General features: G+C 34.2%; 1 protein-coding gene across 1 annotated transcript in view; it reads right to left on the reverse strand.

The window, feature by feature from the left end:
- Positions 1 to 19450, reverse strand: part of Ptprq (protein tyrosine phosphatase receptor type Q) — a 170224-nt gene that overhangs the window by 124917 nt on the left and 25857 nt on the right. Inside the window, exons 11-17 of the mRNA XM_042698841.1 lie at positions 14134 to 14311; positions 12613 to 12774; positions 12331 to 12510; positions 11507 to 11614; positions 10873 to 11154; positions 4736 to 4918; positions 3264 to 3365 (exon numbers count right to left, since the gene is read on the reverse strand). Of these exons, the coding sequence (XP_042554775.1) occupies positions 3264 to 3365; positions 4736 to 4918; positions 10873 to 11154; positions 11507 to 11614; positions 12331 to 12510; positions 12613 to 12774; positions 14134 to 14311 (1195 nt within the window). The remainder of the gene's footprint in view (positions 1 to 3263; positions 3366 to 4735; positions 4919 to 10872; positions 11155 to 11506; positions 11615 to 12330; positions 12511 to 12612; positions 12775 to 14133; positions 14312 to 19450) is intronic.

A 19450-nucleotide genomic window follows, 5' to 3' on the forward strand; every position in this document is an offset into this window, starting at 1 on the left:
TGTTCAAGTGTATCTTAGTAAATTATTTTCCTCTAAAAAGAACAAACACTTGATTAGAGTGAATAAATGTACTATAGAATAAAATTGCACTCGAGACAGAAAAAAGAGTTGGAAGGAAAAAGAATCACACATCTAAGAAGTGGGAAATTGATAGCATAACACTGGAAGAGCAGTTTCCATGACTGACCTCACCAATGATAACTACATTCCTCAGTCTCAATGGTGTTATTAAACTGTAAAGTAATATCAACATCTGCTCACTGACTACAAATTGAATGCTTTACCAAAGAAACACCAATGTAGCACAAAAACAAGAAGACAGTTCTGGAAGTAGTAATTCTGTTAAAGGAGAATATAAATAATTTTGCATTTTTATATAAGATTATAGAATGATAATTCCTTTGCACAAATATTTAAATAAAAAGATAACAATAATTTATTATATATTATATTTATAAGAATATGTTATAATATATTATAGAATATATTATACAATATATTATATATGTATATATATATATACAATATATTATACAATATATATGAGAATATTCTTATATAAGAATAGAAATAATTTTAATAATCTGTACTGGAATAAGCAATAAAAACTTCACTGCAAACCAGTAGGAGAAGTTTATATTTCAACTTATCTGAAATATTTATACTGTAATTCTCAACTGCTATAGAGAATTAAAATATTATTGTTGTATATAAAAAGTATACTCTACAAAAATTTGGTTCATTATTTTAGTAACAGAAAATGAATTTTTATGTAGTTTATACAGATTCTGAGAATTGGTTTGAACCTTTAAACTATAGCTCCTATATAGGTCATTATTTCTAGTAATTAAAAAATGCTACTTGAATTGTATCAATTTTTTAGAACCCAAATAAGTTCAGCGACAGCTATGTGCACATTTCTATTACTTTACTAACAATAAGTTTATTAAACAAAGATTTGTGAGATGAGTATATCCCCAATGGAACTGAAATAAAAATGCTATGAAATACTGATTTTGATATAACCTCTGTCATTTAAAATTGTCTATTTTCCAGACAAATGAGAACTCTCATTCATCAAGGCAATAATTTGTTCATATTATGTCTTTGTTTGCAAAATATGACCTCATTTTATTTTTGGCAAAATATCACCTTTCCTGCTTTTTCCACCCTTCAAGTCACACCTTAGGTACAACTTCCACAATAATTATGGTCCGCCTTAAGATTCGCTGAATAATTTTTGGAAATACTTAAACCAGTAACTAACATAAAAATCATTTGTCTATGCTTTTGTTGAACTTAGTTCTCTTCTTCAAAACCTCAGTCTCCTTGAGGGTCAGGTGCACCTAACCTCCAGTAAAGAATACTTCTTCAACCCATTCTCAGTGTGCTGTAACTTCTCAAGAGAGGAATAGAGTCTTTCTTGTTCTTTACCTTGTTTCTCAAAAATCATAAAATGAGGCCTAGTACTCGGATGAACATTTACCTTGGTAATCCACACTTTTTAAATCATTACCTTTTCAGCAGTTGTACAAAGGGGTTTCAATTCTACGTGTCAGTTTATGAGTAAAACACATCTTGATCAGTGTCACCCCTTTCATTATTTCCCCTATCTCTCCAAATCCCCTCAATTTCCTTATGTTCACTGAATATTATGATTGCAATCTCCCAACTGGGAATCCACATTTTTAACAGCCTGAGTGATTTGATGCCTAATACAATTTGGAAGGATTTATGTGAGTGGTAAAATCTCTGCCTGTTTAAAATACATGTTCATTACCTGCCTGCTTCCTCCAGATTCTCACCATTAGGACTATTTGATTAGATCACATATTTAAATATGGCACTATTTCCAGAAAGATATTGCTAAAATGATTTAATACATCTAAGACAGAAGAAAGCGAAAGCTTCTTCCCTACCCTTTTACTATTGATCTACTGGGAAGGATTCATTCATTAAGTTCTTTTTTCACTTTGAGGGCAAGGAGAATGTACCTATGGAAAAATAAAAATTCAGAGAGAAGTTTTAGTGGAGAGGAGCAAAAGTACTGAATAGAGGAATTGCACTTAGAAACTTAAGCATCTCTGAGCATACTACCAGGAGACTTGCGAGAAATGAAGTGAAAATGGAGAGGCTTTCAAAGAGAGAAGAGGATTAAAAACAAAAACTGTACTATTTTGTGTAGAATGAGCAGTGCAATGCAATGTGTTTCTCTTTTCCAGAAGGGTCTAATGATCACTGTGCTCTGATGAATTATTGGAAACTCACAGAGCATAAATTAACTCAGGATGGAGGTCTTCTTGAAAGAAAGATACAAGGGAAATAAATACTCCACAAACACTTATAACTTACCCTGGCCAACTCTCATAACTACAGGAAATCCAGTCATATAAAAAACCAAATGTTTCAAATACACAATGTATAAAATATAATATGTAAATCCTAGTCCCAAATTCATCCCATAAAAGTCATTTTCTTAGCATGATACAACATTATAACCTGGTGAGGTACTAATGTAAAGTGGTCTTGGTAGTAAGGTTGATTTTACTCAGTTTAAGAAAAAATATATTTAAATATTCATTGTTAAGGCCATTAACATTCAAGGAGATTGCATCTTGGTCAATTATGAAGAGAACCTTGTAGATCCTAAATTTATTAGCAAGAAAATATTTTAAATGTCTTGTTAATTAATTTTGATTTTAAGACTATAACAAAAATATGACATTATTGTAACAGAAAAATAGTTTTGGAATAACAATGTCATATACACATATATATGTGTATTACCCAATTAAAAATAAAGATACATCGTTTCTATCGTCATGAGAACGGAAAATAATTTTTAAGACATGATTTTTAAACATTTTGGGACCAATGCCAGAAAATGATAAAAGTTGTTATTTGAAAAATCCACCGTAAAACTTATCCAAAGATTTATTCTTATGAATGCAAAAGTTGTAAAACACATTTGTAACTTATAGCTTGATGTTCAAACTTTTGAAAGAAATAGTCATAAAAATTCCAATAAAATCATTTATTTTACACAAAACTATTTTAAGCAAAAAATTCATGTTATAACTGATTTTATTTAATGTAAATCTGATTTAGCTAGCTTTTTTTTACATCATGACACTAAAATTTCTATATGGTGCTGGTGGATAGACAAGGCTTGGAGAATTTTTACACTAGGGTTCAGTCTATATATATATGTTTCTTAAGATGCTATGGAATCAAAATATATCAATCAGTGCTACTATATTTACCATCTTCTTCAGTCAATATGCTTACTGGCACACTTCGAACTCCTTCACCTTTGAGTGTACTAGCAGATACCTCAATCAGATATTGGGTATATTTCTTCAGTCCTAAATAGAAATCAAATAGATAAATTAACATTAGAAAAATCCTGGGCATCTACCATGAACATCATGAGCCAGGATATGATAAGGACACCTGCACATCCATGTTCATTGCTGTACTATTCACAAAAGTCAAAATACTGAAATAGCCCAGATGCCTCAGAGTAGATGAGTAGATCCCAAAAATGTGGTTCCTATATACTATGGAATTTTACCCAGCCATTAGAAAGAAAAAAATAATGCCATTTGCAAGGAAATGGGTGGAACTATAACAAATCATGTTAAGTAAGGTAAGCCAAGCTCAGAGACACAATGGGCACATTCTCTCTGATATGCAGAATTTAGATCTAAAATGCACTGGGACATGATAAATTATACAAGATTCTAGATACTCACACACAGTGAGACCAAAAGAGGATACTCTTAGGAGACAAACACAAAGTCATAATGCCTAAGTGTTTCTTCATATTTGTATAAAACAACATACATACTAAAATAAACACCAAGATAGCAAAACAAGACACTTCCTTTTTTCCGGTTTTAGTTTTGGATGGTCCTGACTTCTTTGCCTTATGTATGGAATATTCAAGTATACATCTTTGGAAGGGCTGGGGAAGGGTACAGACCTCCAGAGAAAAAGGGTGAAAAGTGCAACAGTGGGGCTCACTGGAAACTGATGAAAGTGAACTACACACTTGAGATGGAGATGGGAGGGAGGGACTGGGAGAGAATGAGAGAACAGATGACACTGTACCAAAGGCAATATAGACATTATCTGACTCACGTACTCGTAATCTCTTTATATATCACCTCTATCATAACAGAAAGAAATTAATTTTTTTAAAAAGAAAGAAAAGTCCTTTAAATTGAGTATGGTAGTTGGAAGGCAGAGCCTGACATACATAGCAAAGACCTGTCTTAAAGGAAGAAAGAGACTGTGAGAGAAAGGAAAGAAAAGGAAAGAAAAATCAAAGACAGAGGAAGGAAGGAAGGAAGGAAAGAAGGAAGGAAGAAAGGAAGGAAGGAAGGAAGGATCAAATACCTTGTCATGATGAATGAAAGGTGAACCTTGAAAGGTTCTCAATTCAATAATCTTCCCAAAGTTAAAACTACAATACTATAGCTTATACTATACTATAATACATTGTTCTTTCTATTATGAAGACAAAGCTTTGGATAATGTGGAAGGAGATTGACCTGGAATATTCTTTCACACGACCTGCAATAAACTTTTAGCTCATTTCACCAAAAAGAATGTCCACGCCCTATGTAGAAACAATCACACTGAAATCATTTAAATACATTATTAGGCTAATGTTTTGTGGTCACAATGTCAACATAAATGCAAATATCCACTGTTAGATTTGTTCTCTCACCTTTAATGTTCTGGGTCAAAGAGGTTGTATTTATTGTTCTTTCCTCATTTCCATTACTTCTCTTGAGATAAATTGTATATTTTTGTATGACACCATTGGGACTGCTTGGGGGAAGGTATGATATCTCAATCTCTCCAGAAGAAATGTTCTTGTAAGTAATATTTTCTGGTGCACTATCAGGCACTGTAAAATAAATTTAAAAATATTAGCATGAACAAGTTCCTCCTAAAAATCTATTCTGCTACCATTTTCATGTAAGTGTGTTAGATTATACACAAACTTTAACCACAATGTGAATATAAATATATCCTACAGGACATAAGCTGTAGATAAAATGTAGCACTTATAAGTTTGTAATAAGTTTGATCTCAAATGAAAAAAATAATAATATGGTTCTGCATAACAACACTGGATGATATGTTTCAGAAAAGATTTAAAACACTAATTACAGGGTTGGGAATGTGACTTAGTGGTAGAGTGCTTGCCTTCATAGTATTGTCTGAAGCCCTGGGTTCTATTCCTCAGTACCACATAAACAGAAAAAGCCAGAAGTGATACTATGGTTTAAGTGGTAGAGCTAGCCTTGATCAAAATAAGCTGAGGGACAGTATTCCTTGGATTCTCTAGCCCAAGGACTGGCAAAAACAACAACAACAAAACCCTACCTGTTAATTACAAGGTATTTTGTCCTACTGAACAATCAGATGCTAAATAGAAAGTTAGAAAGCATTTAAATTTGATTGTACTATTCACTAATAATTCTTTTCATAAAACTTAGCAGGTACTTTGGGCTCAAAGTAAGAACTAAGGTAGTCAAAAAAAATCTGTTAGAATTGAGATTATATAATACGATCGGATAACAAAACCATCTCCTATAAAAGCAGGGTATCAGTAATAATGTATTAGCTCACTGTATTTGATAATATTTCTGTTGTATTAAATGTAATTTTATAAACTTGCTTGTTTTTATTGTCGGTTCTGGGGCCTGAACTCTGGGCTTGGGCGCTGTCCCTCAGCTCTTCAGCTCAAGGCTAGCACTCTACCACTTGAGCCACAGCTCAAGCCACTTCCAGCTATTTCTGCTTATGTGGTACTGAGGAATTGAACCCAGGGCCTCACGCATGCAAGGTAAGCACTCTACCACTGAGCCACCTTCCCAGCCCAACATAAACTTGTTATCTATGCATATTCAACAGTAAAAAATCAAATATTGAGTTTTTAATTCTGGCAAAAAATTTGAGAAAGATACTGAATAAATATTTTACTTAAAATAACCAAAACCCTGTAGAACATTAAAATATTTTCCTTTAAGAATTGTAAAGCTGACAACAAAATTAGAAATCATTGGGGGACAAAAGGAGATTAAACATAAGTATCAAACAAAATATAAAGGCGCATTGTAGCCAGGTGCTGGTGGCTCACACCTGTAATCCTAGCTACTTAGGAGGTTGAGATCTGAGGATTGAGGTTCAAAGCCAGCCTGTACAGAAAAGTCCCCATGAAACTCTTATCTCCAATTGGCCACTCAAAAACAAAACAAAACAAACCCCAGAAGGGCAAAGAGGCTTAGGGACAGTAACCAGGCCCTGAGTTCAAGCCCCACAACATTCTCTCTCTCTCTCTCTCTCTCTCTCTCTCTCTCTCTCTCTCTCTCTCTCTCTCTCTCTCTCTCTCTCTCTCTCTCTCTCACACACACACACACACACACACACACACAACATTGTAAAATAAAGTCTAAGGTTGGAATCTAGTTCTGCAGCTAACTTTGCCTTAAAGAGTACTAATGTAGGTTCTTCAAAAGACCCCACATAGAGCTCTCCTACGACCCAGCAATTCCACTTTTGGGCATTTACCCAAATGATCACAAACAAGGCCATACTAAAGCTACGAGCACAACTATGTTTATTGCAGCATTATTCACCATAGCTAAGATACGGAACCAACCCAGATGCCCCTCAGTAGATGATCAAGAAAATGTAGTGTATATATGTATATATTATATATAAATTATATAAATTTATATACAATTATATATAAATTATATAAATGTGTATATGTGTATATATATATATATATATATATATATATATATATCTCCTATACCTCCATCAGAAAAGGCACCATCCTATTTATTTGTTAGGAAATGGAAAGACTTGGAAAACATTCTATTAAGTGAAGTAAGCCAGACCCAAAGAAACACAGGTCCCATGGTTTCCCTTATTTGTAATATGTCTAGGATATGTCTAGGATAATCTTACTAGACAAGGAGAAAAGGTCAAAAGCTATATACATATGACCATATAAGATGATGCTAAGGGGCTTGGAAGGTGGCTCAGAGGTAGGGTGCTTACCTTACATATATGAGGCTCTGGGTTTGATTCGTCAGCACCACATAAGCAAAAAAAAAAAAAAGCCAGATGTGGCACTGTGGTTCAAGTGGTAGAGTGCTAGCCTTGAGCTGAAGAGCTGAGGGACAGCATCCAGGCCCAGAGTTCAGGGCCCACAACCACCACTACCAACAACAAAAAGATGATGCTAAGCGAAATGAACCCCAAGATAGAGACACAATAGGTTTTATCTTTGTTGCTGTTGTTTGTAATCTACTAGGTGATTTTTTTGTTTGTCTTGTATGTTCTTCCTGCATGGTAAAACCCATTTTCACTGTATTTGATGTTGGTGCCCTGCATCTTGTATATACATTTTTCTAATTTGGAGAGGGGAAATAACAAAATGCTGAAACAAGGATATAGGTTGACCATTGTAACAATGAGATGTACAAGACACTATGTTGAAAATGAACTTGTCAGGGGAGGGAGGAGTTGGGGAGATGGTAGGTGGAAGGGATGGTAGGGGAAAAACAAAGAAAGAGGTTAACAATTCTCAATAGGAAACGTACTCATTACCTTACTCAGGTAACTGTAACCCCTCTCTACAGTATGTTATAATAATAATTTATATATATATATATATATATATATATATATATATATATATATGAGTACTGATGAACTCTGGTAGCCTTGTATTTGTTTATTAACAGAAATGTGCAGTGCCACAGAGTGTCACATTAGGTCATAGAGCTGAAAATTAAGAGGATGGGCACTGAACTCAACACTCCATCAGTAGGCTTCTGTCATCTGAAAGTCAAGTGTCAAGATAGTCTACCATTGTCCACTCAAATGGGTGGGCTAGAGAACTTTGGGATAAGCTGCTTGTCGCTCTCTATTTTTCCTACTAACCTTATTAAACAAGCCTTGTCATTGGACTCAACCATCTATCCCCATCAGTTCTTTTCCTTTACCATAATTTATGAGTCACTTTACTTAAGTAGTCCTGTTTCCTTGCTTATAAAAAGTTCTAGCCAGCTGTGGGTGCCTCATGCCTAGCTACTCAGGAGGCTGAGATCTGAAAGTTGTAGTTTGAAGTCAGCCTAAGCAGGAAAATCCATAAGACTTTTATCCTTAATGAATTGCCCAAAAATTGGAGCTGTGGATCAAGTGGTAGAGCACCAGCCTTGAGCAAAAAAGCTCAGGGATAATGCTTAGGCCTTGAGTTTCTGTCCCAGGACTGGCATACGCACACGCACACGCACACACACACACGTGCACACACACATACATACACACACACACACACACACACAAAGTTCTAGATGTTTTCTAAGATATTTTCCAGAACTGCATTTTATTATATATAATTTTAAATTATATTTCAAATTAAATTCATATATTCACTTAAGTTCATTATCCTTGCTTTCTAATTAAGCTCATACAGATAAAATAGAAATTAAATTTATTCTCTGGTATTAAGAGAATATATACATGTAATAATCAGAAAACAAAAATGTTTTATAATTAATAATTAAAATATCCTTGATTGATGATCCCTTACATAGTAAAACAGTTGATAAACATTCATAAATATGGGCACTTTTAATATCACATAGGATGCTATAATGTTATTTATTTATGCTATAAAAAACCCAAACAGAAAAATATCTCTACAGCAATGAATAGAAAGACTTAAAACATATCCTATAACTTTTCACCTTTATTGATGGCTCTGAAAAAGAAATGAGCAGTATAGTCAGATGAGATTAGAATTAACACCAGCTTCATTGCTTATCAGTTGAATGACCTAAAGGTCATCAATTGCTTAAGCCATTAAACACTACCTGAAGTAAGGAGGTCAGGTCTGGCTGGCACCATATTGACCACATGGTGGATGGTAGGGTCTGGCATCTTGTCTGGTGGAAGGAAACACCCCCGCCCTCCCTCCTAAGTGATGGGTGTGCCCAGATCCCTGGAGGGCAGGCACTTAGCTGATAGGTTACTGAATCTATCAGTCCAGTGGCTGGGCCTGGGAATTTTCTGTGGACCTGCCCCCTGGCTGACCTTATTTAGGCCTGACCTGGACAGGTGCCATAACACCATGCCACGGGTCTCTGTCCTGTGTCCTGTGTCCTGTCTGCTGTGTCTTATGTCCTATCTGCTGGCTCATCTCTGGTCATCATGGCGTCCCAATTCAGCTTTCCATCAGAGCTGAATTGGTTTGTTGGTATTGTTTTTGTTCTTTCTTTCCTCTCTGGCCTGTTTCTTAATCGTGTTATATGTATTTGGGGGCTGCAGGCCTTTGTAAAACCTGCTAACTATATAATAAAGACTCCAATATTCCATCTTCCAAAATGTGACTTCCCAGAGAATTCACCTTACAACATAAGTAAACTTTAAGAGGGCAAGAAATCATGTCTTTCTACACTGCTAAATATTCAGTGGAGCCTGGCATAGTACAAATATCTGTTGAAAGAAAGAACTACTCAGATCATCAGTTTTTCACAAGACAATGAAGATCACAATGTAGTGTTTTACTTTAGAAGTACAAAGACAATTTGTATGAAAGCTACTAGCAAGAGCTCATGGTATTCCAGAGGCATTCAAAATTTGTTCATTTTCTCTAAAATATTGACTTAGGTACAATGTCTACAAAAGCAAGGAGCATGTCCATAGATGATTCAATTTTAATTAAGTATGCCTAAAAAGGATGTATCAGGTGTTAATGATACAAATGCTCCTTCTTCTTTTTCTTATTACTGCAACGATAATTGTCATTGCCTATGAACACTTTTGTGCTATTTCATTGTATTAATTTCTATGCAGTCTCAAGAGAATACTTTTACCCAAACATAAGCTTTCTTATTTTTCTAGAATTTCAATGTCAAGGACAAAACTTCATGGATATTATCTGGCCAATTCATATGGAATTACTGATATTTGACCATTTATAATCTATGAAAATGAAAGTTTGATAATGTTTAACAGTAGCTAATTGATAAATATTTATTCTTTTAAATGTACATTTTTTCTTTGAAATTTTAAGTCTTAAAATTCGGTTAGCTATTTTAAAATAAGACCGTTCTCTATATTTAGTTCTAAACCATCAGCATGCATTATGGAATTGCCCTAGTAATAAATCTTCCAGATGTCCTTGAATGAACAGACACATGGATCAAGAAAATATAGTATATATATATATATATATATGGAATGGATTTTTACTCATCCACTAGAAAGTATAATATTTCACCATTTGTAAAGAAATAGAAAGACTTGGAAAAGATTAAGTGAAGTAAGTCAGACCTAGAGAGAAACAAAGGATGAATGTTTTCCCTTACATGTGGAAGCTAGACTCAGCTTATAAGTAAAGATGTTGGGTGGTATGCTAGTGTGTACAATTGTATTAGTGGAAATATGCCGTTCTGTGCTTCTGCCATCCACACATACACCTCATTAGAGTACAGCAGTCTATCCTTATGAATATATGGGTGAAGCTAGTAGTTAGTCAACACCAGATTTACAGGTACATTGTCTTTTATTTGAAAAATTCACTTGCTCTGTTATCAAAAATCCCCTTAGATATCAATTATCTTAAAATTTGTGCAGCACTGTCCTTTCCCACACTTTTTGCCAGAAAAAGCAAAGAAATTTCTTGGCTATACACACACACACACACACACACACACACAAATAGTAATGAAGTTCTCAGGTTACAAAACCATAAACAGCATGCAATTGTGAGCTATATTTACTACATTGTTATGCATTATTAAATATCAACAACAAAAGAAAGGTAAAACTTACCTGTCTCTGAAGTCCTTACAGAGAGTAATGACGATGAGCGATTGCCATGACCAACTTTGGTATAAGACCTGACAGAAATATTATAGAGGGTGTAGGGTTTTAAGTCCTGTAAAAGTATGTTTGTTGTTGAGGTGTTCTTTGTAAAAAAAGAGTCTATATTTTCATAAAGTACTTCATAAGCAATAATAATCCCATTGGGCTTCTTAGGTGGTGACCATTGTAATTTCATTTCACTTGGGGAAACTTCAATTACTTCAACATCCTCAGGCGATGATTCTGGCTCTGGGAGAAGAAAACAAAACCTAAAATACCCGCATTTTTCTCATTTATATTGTTTCAAGACTAAAAGAAGCATGAATAGAAGCAATAGGCATATGAAGCCAATTTTCATTCCTTTCTCTTCCCTTCCTTTCTTTCTTCCTACCTAACTTGTTTCCCTCCCTCCCTCCTTCCTTCCTTCCTTCTCCCCTCCCTCCCTCTCTTTCTTTTCCTTCCTTTCCTTTCTCTCCCTTCTTCCATTCCTTTCTCCCTTTCTCCCTCCTTCTCTACCTTCCTTTCTTTCCTTCTTCCCTTCTTTCCTTCCTTTCCTCCTTCCTTCCTTCTCATTCATTAATACTGAACCTGCTATTCTTACCATCCTCTGGAGTTTTGATAAAGATGTCATTCTCTTCAGACAAAGAACTTTCTCCAACATGGGTTGAGGCAGACACTCTCATTTTGTAACTTGTGTATTTTTTTAAACCTACAAGGACAACAAAACATGTTTTAAAGTCATTATGTGTGTGTGTGTGCGTGTGTGTGTGTGCACGCGTGTGCGTGTGTGTGATAGTGGGGATGGAATCCAGGCCATTGTGCATGCTCAGGGCCATTTGAACCATACTCTGAACCCTGTTTAAAATCTTAAAATAACATTCTTGATTAGTGTCATTTACTATAGGACCAGTGCAAACAAGTGATTAGCTATCTAAATTGGAGTTCATAAAATTCCAGTCTACCCAAATTCCTTCCTTTTGAAGAGCTTTCCTTAGAGATGATGTCAGATTTTCTGCCAATAAAATATTAAGTAGATCATCTAAAGGTGAAAAAGTAATTTTTGGCACTGTAAGAGAAATTGGCACAGATACCCTGTCAGATGAATTGATTTAGCTGATTTTCACATTCATTCATTCAAATTTTTAATAATGAGGTATTTTGATGAATCAGATATAGTATTTCCTCAATCAAGTAAATTTCTGTGAAACTTACAATCTAATGAGTTTTAATCCTCTTTGAACAAATATAAGTAGTGAAAAATATGTTTAGTAAAGTGGTTTCAGTGTTTTTAAATATATCCATAAAAACACAGAACAATGAAATCTAACCTTCTAGAGTATGTGTCTTGTAGTGTTAAAAGTAGAAGAGGTGTGTATTTTCCATCAAAATAAAGCTAAAAAAAAAGAACAATATTGTTTGTTCTACCTGTTATGAGAAAGCTGTTATCTATAGTCGTCATCTGGAATGCTCTGTGAGTATCCAGTTCCATAGCATAAATTGTATAATGAGTTATTTTTCCATTGGGATATTCTGGAGGATCCCAATATAACAAAATAGATGAAGAACTAATATTTTTATAGTTTATAATTTGAATGGAGCTTGGCACTTGAAAAGAAGAATAGAAAATTAGTGAATTAAAAGGAAATTGATGATAGCACCCAAGATCAACATTCTCATGTAATTGCTCTTAAAGAAACACATTCTTACCTTGCTCACGTGTCCTAACATTGAGAACCGTTGGTGGTCCCTCTCCCATGATGGTGAAAGCAGATACACTAATCATGTGCTCTGTGAAAGGTACAAGTTGCCTGATAACGTAAGACAGCTGTTCAGCAGCAATGTCAGTGATGTACAGATTCCTGGCTGTTACTATTTGAAATCAAGAAGAAAAAAAAGAAGAGGGGGTTGGCTTGATAGTCAAAATTATTTTTACTCAGTGAAACCTGATAGCACTTTGTATAGTAAACTCTTCAAACATGTCTGTGTATAACAGGTGAGTATAATTAACAATAAACATGATATCCATGATTTTTGTATAGCATATTGGATACTATTATGACTTATAAACATTCCCCATACAATTTCTAAACATGTATCTCAGAACATAGACTTCCTATTTTTTTGGAAAAAACACGGCTTTCCATGGACAATTGATGAAGGATCATTTCTAGAAATAAACCCAAAGAAAGACTATAAAATGAAAATAATATAAATCAAGACTGTTCAATGCCAGAAATTTTTTAAGTAAGAGTTTTATTTAGAGTCAGAAGTCACCTTACATTTGGTAGACTCGATAATTTTTTAAAGCAAGCATTCATAGATAACTGACACAATAGGTGCCTGTACAGGAATTTATTTGTTCAGTTTTCACTTAGAACTTGTGCTTCCAAAACTAATTAGCAATTAAGCCAAACGAGGTATTTAAGGAAACAGCTATATCAGAAATTATGGTCTTCTTAATTTTAATGTTTTATCCAATCTGTTCTGAAGAAGAAAGATGGATCAATAAATGGTATAAACATATACTGAACAAAATGTGATTATTTTGCTAATTCTACCACAAATGGAATAATATAGTGCTTTCGGTTTGAAACAGGACAAATACAAAATCAGAAACAAGGCAATAAAATAAAATATTCTCACTTACTATTTTATAAAACCTAGAGCTAATATACCTCTAGTCATCTAACCAAGGAGTTTTAATTTGCCACATATGACACTGTCCTTTTAGAAACAAGAAGATCCATTGACTCTGAAGAACAAGTGTATACACTAATGACATCACCACATCATTGGGGTCATCTACACCTGTTTATCATCCCATGGGCTAGAGTTGTAACTTTCTGACCTATTTACCTTTAGTGACATTTGAAAACCTATTAGTCAAAAGCTGCAGAGAGTGTGAGGCCTGTAAATGATTTGAAGATATGTTAATCCCTCCCCATCACACCTGCTTTGGCAACTGTAATAACTGATTGTCTATGCAGCTTGGCTGGAGACTCTAGGGTGCTACTTTCTCTAGGAAGAAGGTCAAATGGGTGAGTGGGGGCAGCTCCTGCCTGTGTGGCATTTCCATTTGTTGCATGAGGTTATTCAGCAGTCAAAAAAATCTCACTCCAACTCATGGACCATTAATAATAGGGTTGAACTCTAAGCCAAGGTTCACATATCTGCTAGCTGGTACTAGTGGTTTGAATTCACTTTACTCAGAATTAAATTTTTACTTACCAATGGGTAAAGTGTAGTCTTCAGCTCTATTCCTCACAGGAATGTTGTGTGGATGATTGTTATACATAAAAGAAGCGAGGGAATGCAGGTCAGAAGACATCTCTGCTGAGCCCTCATAAAATCCGATCATTGGCTCTACTATGCTCATCATCTCTGGAGACATGGGGTCATTTATACGCTGCAATTGAAAGTAGATGTTTACAAAGACTGAAAAATCATGGTTATACTTCATGACTTCAAAACTTTTTACATTGGAGTCACATTTTCTTAATGGCATTTTCTATGCATTCCAAGATTTCTCTCTCAAACTACTAAAAACCTGCATCATCATACCTAGTGATGATCATCCTATTACTTATTAAACCAGTGCTGTGTTTTGGAAAGAAGCAGGTATTTGTTTCTGACTTGAGTTAGTCTTTTTTATGTTAAGATTACACATTTTCAAGGATGGATGCATAATTTCAATACCTTAAGGTCTATCCCCCAGATAGGAGGCACTCTAGGAATATTTTTATAATTGGTTTTGTTTTCCTATCCCAACATTTTTATTTGTATAACAAATGTAAGAGGCCTGAGTGCCTGCTTGTAATCAACTATAGTAATCTATTTATAAAGAACTGAAATTACTGGTAAGAATAAAACTGCACAGTTACAGTTGTCAAATACTGTTTATAACACACTCATCCATGGTTCTGCACTTCAGGAATATTCTTTAAATACTCTTAAATATTCATATTTTAAGTATATTAAATATTCTTTAAAATATTAAGAAAGAAAGAGAAAGGCAGAAAGGAAGGAGTCAAAGTAAAAAAGAGAGAAAGAAGAAAGAAAAAGAGAGAGAAAGTTCATCAAAGTGGTAGATATTGAAGTGAAAATATCAGGTGCAGATTAGGGACATATATATATATATATATATATATATATATATATGGTAGAGATTTTTCTGTAGGGATAACATGATTCCTCTATTCCTTCTCCATCCCAACCCAGCATAACAGATTGAAATAGAATAGAAAAAGATGTTTTAGCCAAATAATCATAGGTGTCTGGTAGAAGGGAAACATTAATCATCAAAAGAGGTTAATATTATACAATTATGATATAATTATATAATAACCAATTCAAAGAAATTAATATACTATAATATTATATGATTATAGGTATAATCATATAGTATAATAATAACCAATGCACTGCTTGGATTCTAATTTGAGCATGCCTATCAACATAGGATTCATAGAGATTGTCAAGAAAACTTGAATATAATCTAGGTATTAGATGATGTAAGTTGATGTCACTAATTTTGTCAGTGGTAGTCATGGTATTATTAAATGTATGAAAATGACCAAGTAGTGGGGCTGGGAAGGTGGCTCAGTGGTAGAGCGCTTGCCTTGCATGCATGAAGCCCTGGGTTTGATTCCCCAGCACCACATAAGCAAAAAAAGAAAAAGAAAAAAAAAAGAAAATGACCAAGTAATCATACTAGTTAGGCACATAGAAGCAAAATCGATGTGATGTCTGGCATCTATTTTAAAATACATCTGCAGCAGAAACACAATGGAAGCCAGCTGGAGGAAGACTGGCAGAATGTTGTTAATTATTGAATCCAGGTGGTAATATATAAGGAGGAATACTGTAGGCTTTTTTCCACCTTCACACCTGCTTGAAATTTCACAAAATAAATCGTTTTGAAAACAAAGGTGACAAAACTATACCTTTATCAACTCTCAAGTTCTACATCAAAACACACCTCCTAAACCCTATTTTAAAGAATATTCCACCATCACTTGTATGCTGTTGTTTCATCCATCAGCATTTGTCATTAATTTATAATATAGGCTCTGGGTGTTTATAAGCATTGATAGCCCTCTCAATTTCCTTACATGTTTTTGGGTTGTCTTTATTTCTTGGTATTTTCAATAAATAAATATGAAAAAAGAGATGCTAAGGAAAAATAATCTCAAGAATGCAAGAATTTTAGTTTCAATACCTAAAATACATACGATTTTAAACCTTGAATTTTCTGAAAGATAAAAAAGGGACAAAATAATTCAAGAAAATATCCAAATGAGATCTATAAAATCAGCTCTTCTGAATCCTGTTTTATTTTTGCCCACAAAAGTATCTTGAGAAAAAGTAATGTGTAGCCATGAGATATATTCATGTTATAATAGAGAATCCTGGAGAGGGAAGTTCAGATTGGACAAGCAAAGACTTTCTATCTACCAGTGTCTTCCAGCATCTCATTTGTACTCTGTCTCCACCGGCAAATTAGGGAGGGCTGGAATCATAAGCACATAATTCAGAGATGTTCTGGTCTTCCAGTCAATAATCTAGGCCTGAACCAGACAGCTGTTTCCTCTATCAATCAGTCATCCTTGGATAATTTATTGTGTATAAAGCACTATTGATGGGACAGTGAGGGGGTACAAAGAATTTCCCCTTGAACTAGGATTTTACATTAAGTCTCTCAATATTTTCTACTGCGTGTCAAATAAATTATCAAGAAACAGCTCATGCAAAGCATTCCATCAATAACTAAGCTAACCATTTCAGTTAACAAACTGCCATTTTAAAGGAAGAGAGTTGTTTGAATACTCTTGACTCTGGGATCTCAAATTTTTGTTTTCCTTGCAAACAATCTATAATCAGGGAAGTGACCTAGACATCGGTTTCACAACAACTCAAAATTTAATCATTAATTGTTTCATGTCGTGAATATTTCTTACTTTGCCTCTTTCTTAAAGACATTAGATTAGATGTTATGTTTCCCAAAAGAGGAAAGAAGGTGTGTTAATTTCAAGAGCAAACCTTATTGAAAACGATTAGAATTGAAGAGAATAACAAGAAGGGACAGAGAGAAATGGGTGAAAAGGAAAATAGAAGTTTAAACAAAAAAATGTCTACTGTAATATTTAAAAGTTTGGACTCAATGAGTATGAAGGATAACCTAAGCACTACTGGCATTCTGTATGAGATAATTTTGTATGAGTCCTAGATGATCTTGTGCACTTTAAGATGCCTACCTACATCCCAGGTTCCTATCATCCAAAGCATTCTCCTAGTTAAGACAATGAAGATATCTCCAGAGATTACCACATGTCTCTTGGAGAGCAAAATTGTCCCTGGTTAAGAGACTTTGACTTAGGATGTGAATGTCACGATTCATCAACATGAAAGGGCTTGCATACACTAGCCAAGAATCCTTGGAATTTATGTGAAAGAATTAGAAGTCTTCAGAGTTAAATTCCTAATCCACCTGAATAAACCAACTTAATTTTGCATGTAATTATCTTCATTGTAAGTGTGATATTGTTTGTGGAAAAAAAAACTGACCTCTATCAATTTAGGCTCACTGGAATTCTGCTGAATTGAATTAATGAAATGTCTGACATATTTTTTAAAGTAGTTTTTCAAAGAAATTTCAGCTCAGCAAATGAGATTATGAGTACAATGTATCCAATCAACATCACCCCTTCCATCATTGATTTCTTTTTTTACTGTTATCTTTAAGTAGTTGTACAAAGGAGGTTGCCACTTAACAAAACAATTTACAAACAAACCAATTTACAAATACACCTTGATCAATGTTACTCCTTTCAACATTCTCACCCATCCTCCCCATCCATCCCTTTCCTTAATTTTCTTAATTTTGCATTATACTCATCCATTAGAAAAAAATATTATATCATTTGTAAAGAAATGGAAAGACATGAAAAAATATATTAAGTAAAGTAAGTCAGGCCCAGAAAAACAAAGGATTCCTGTGTTCCCTTACATGTGGAAGCTAGATTTAGCTTATAAATGTATTAGTAAACACATCGGGTGCTATGCAAGTATTTACAAATGCATTAACTGAAATATGGTAGATTCAAGGGGAAACTCAAATGGTGTAATTTCTTAGAAAGGCAAAGTCAAAGCCCAACAAACTAAGCACCAGGAAATGAGTACTTTCAAGGTTTGGGGTGGCCAAGGGGAGAGGGGTAGATGAATGAAAAGAAGGGGAAGAGAATGCACACAAGATTTATTCTTGAGAAATATTTTTATTTTAGTATAGGCATAATTTATGCTGTTATCAATAGAGCATGAGTAAGAAAAGTTAACAATTAGGACACTATATAATCCTAGACAGATTTGAGTGACAAATACTTCAGGCTTATTTAATGACATTTATGTCCCATTTGTGCTCAAAAAACTAAATTAATCTCAAGGCATTCCTAAATTGTCTGTCCTTAGCCCACTCTGTCGTTAGCCTTATTTTCTCCTGTCCTTAGCCCCATTTTGTTCCATTTGACCAGAAATACCTTAGGTGAAAGATACATCGATATTAATCTCAGATGTTTATAATATTAGGCATCAAGATAATGACTATTAGGAAAAAGTCTCAGACTTATAAGAGCATGCATAAAACCAGATGTATGTGTAAAATTAATCCAAAAATCCATCTCTGAAGGAGTGATTTTAAGGGTTTTCAGAATTCAATCTCAATGGAATGAGACTGTCAAATAAATTAATTTTAATCTTTGTTCTAATGAGAGTAAGTTTGTATCAAAAAATATTTTTTCTCAGGCTGTTTCTAGTTGAATTTTATACATTCACTTTAAACTTTAAACACTACATTTTAACTCATCAGTTTAAACACTTTAAACACTACATTCACTGTAGACAGAGATTAATTAACCAACTACGACATACACACGAGAGTAACCCATGATAAGGACCTAGAAGCCATAAGTAATGAAACACTTTTAGTTTAATGAAAGGATAAACTTTACAGAATCTGTGCCCATTGTTTTTAATTACTAAGTCATTGTGTATTGTAGTTATTTATACAAAGATTAACATTCTAAGCTGCTGTCTTAGGGTGTCCAATGAATTCTGAACATGTTTGCCCATGTGACCACAACTCAGGCACTACAGAGTTTTTGGCTCCATTCTAGTTATTTGTTGAAATTCTCACAACCTGGGGGCACAGGAAGGATTGGAAGACATTTTGCTGGTTCCGTATCTCATCCTCTCATTGCTATTGTCTATGGTGTAGGTCTAAAGAGGAGAGTTAGACCAACTGTTTAAACTATGGGGCAGTGGTTGCTTTTTATTCATTTCTATTTCTCCTGGTCTTTACAGAATACCAAGAATTTCATTCATAGTTAATAAATAAATGATATAGGAACATACAGAAATCATGTTTTACACATGACAGAAGTGATACCTCCGGAGTGATCAAGAATTTATAATCCAAATAACAATCCTCCGTCCACACCTCTTGGAGCCTTACTCCTTCAAAGCATCACTTGAACCATTTTTGTTTTCTATT

The sequence above is a fragment of the Dipodomys spectabilis genome, unplaced genomic scaffold (genome assembly GCF_019054845.1).
Source record: "Dipodomys spectabilis isolate Male_0828 unplaced genomic scaffold, ASM1905484v1 ptg000234l, whole genome shotgun sequence".
Lineage (NCBI taxonomy): Eukaryota > Metazoa > Chordata > Mammalia > Rodentia > Heteromyidae > Dipodomys > Dipodomys spectabilis.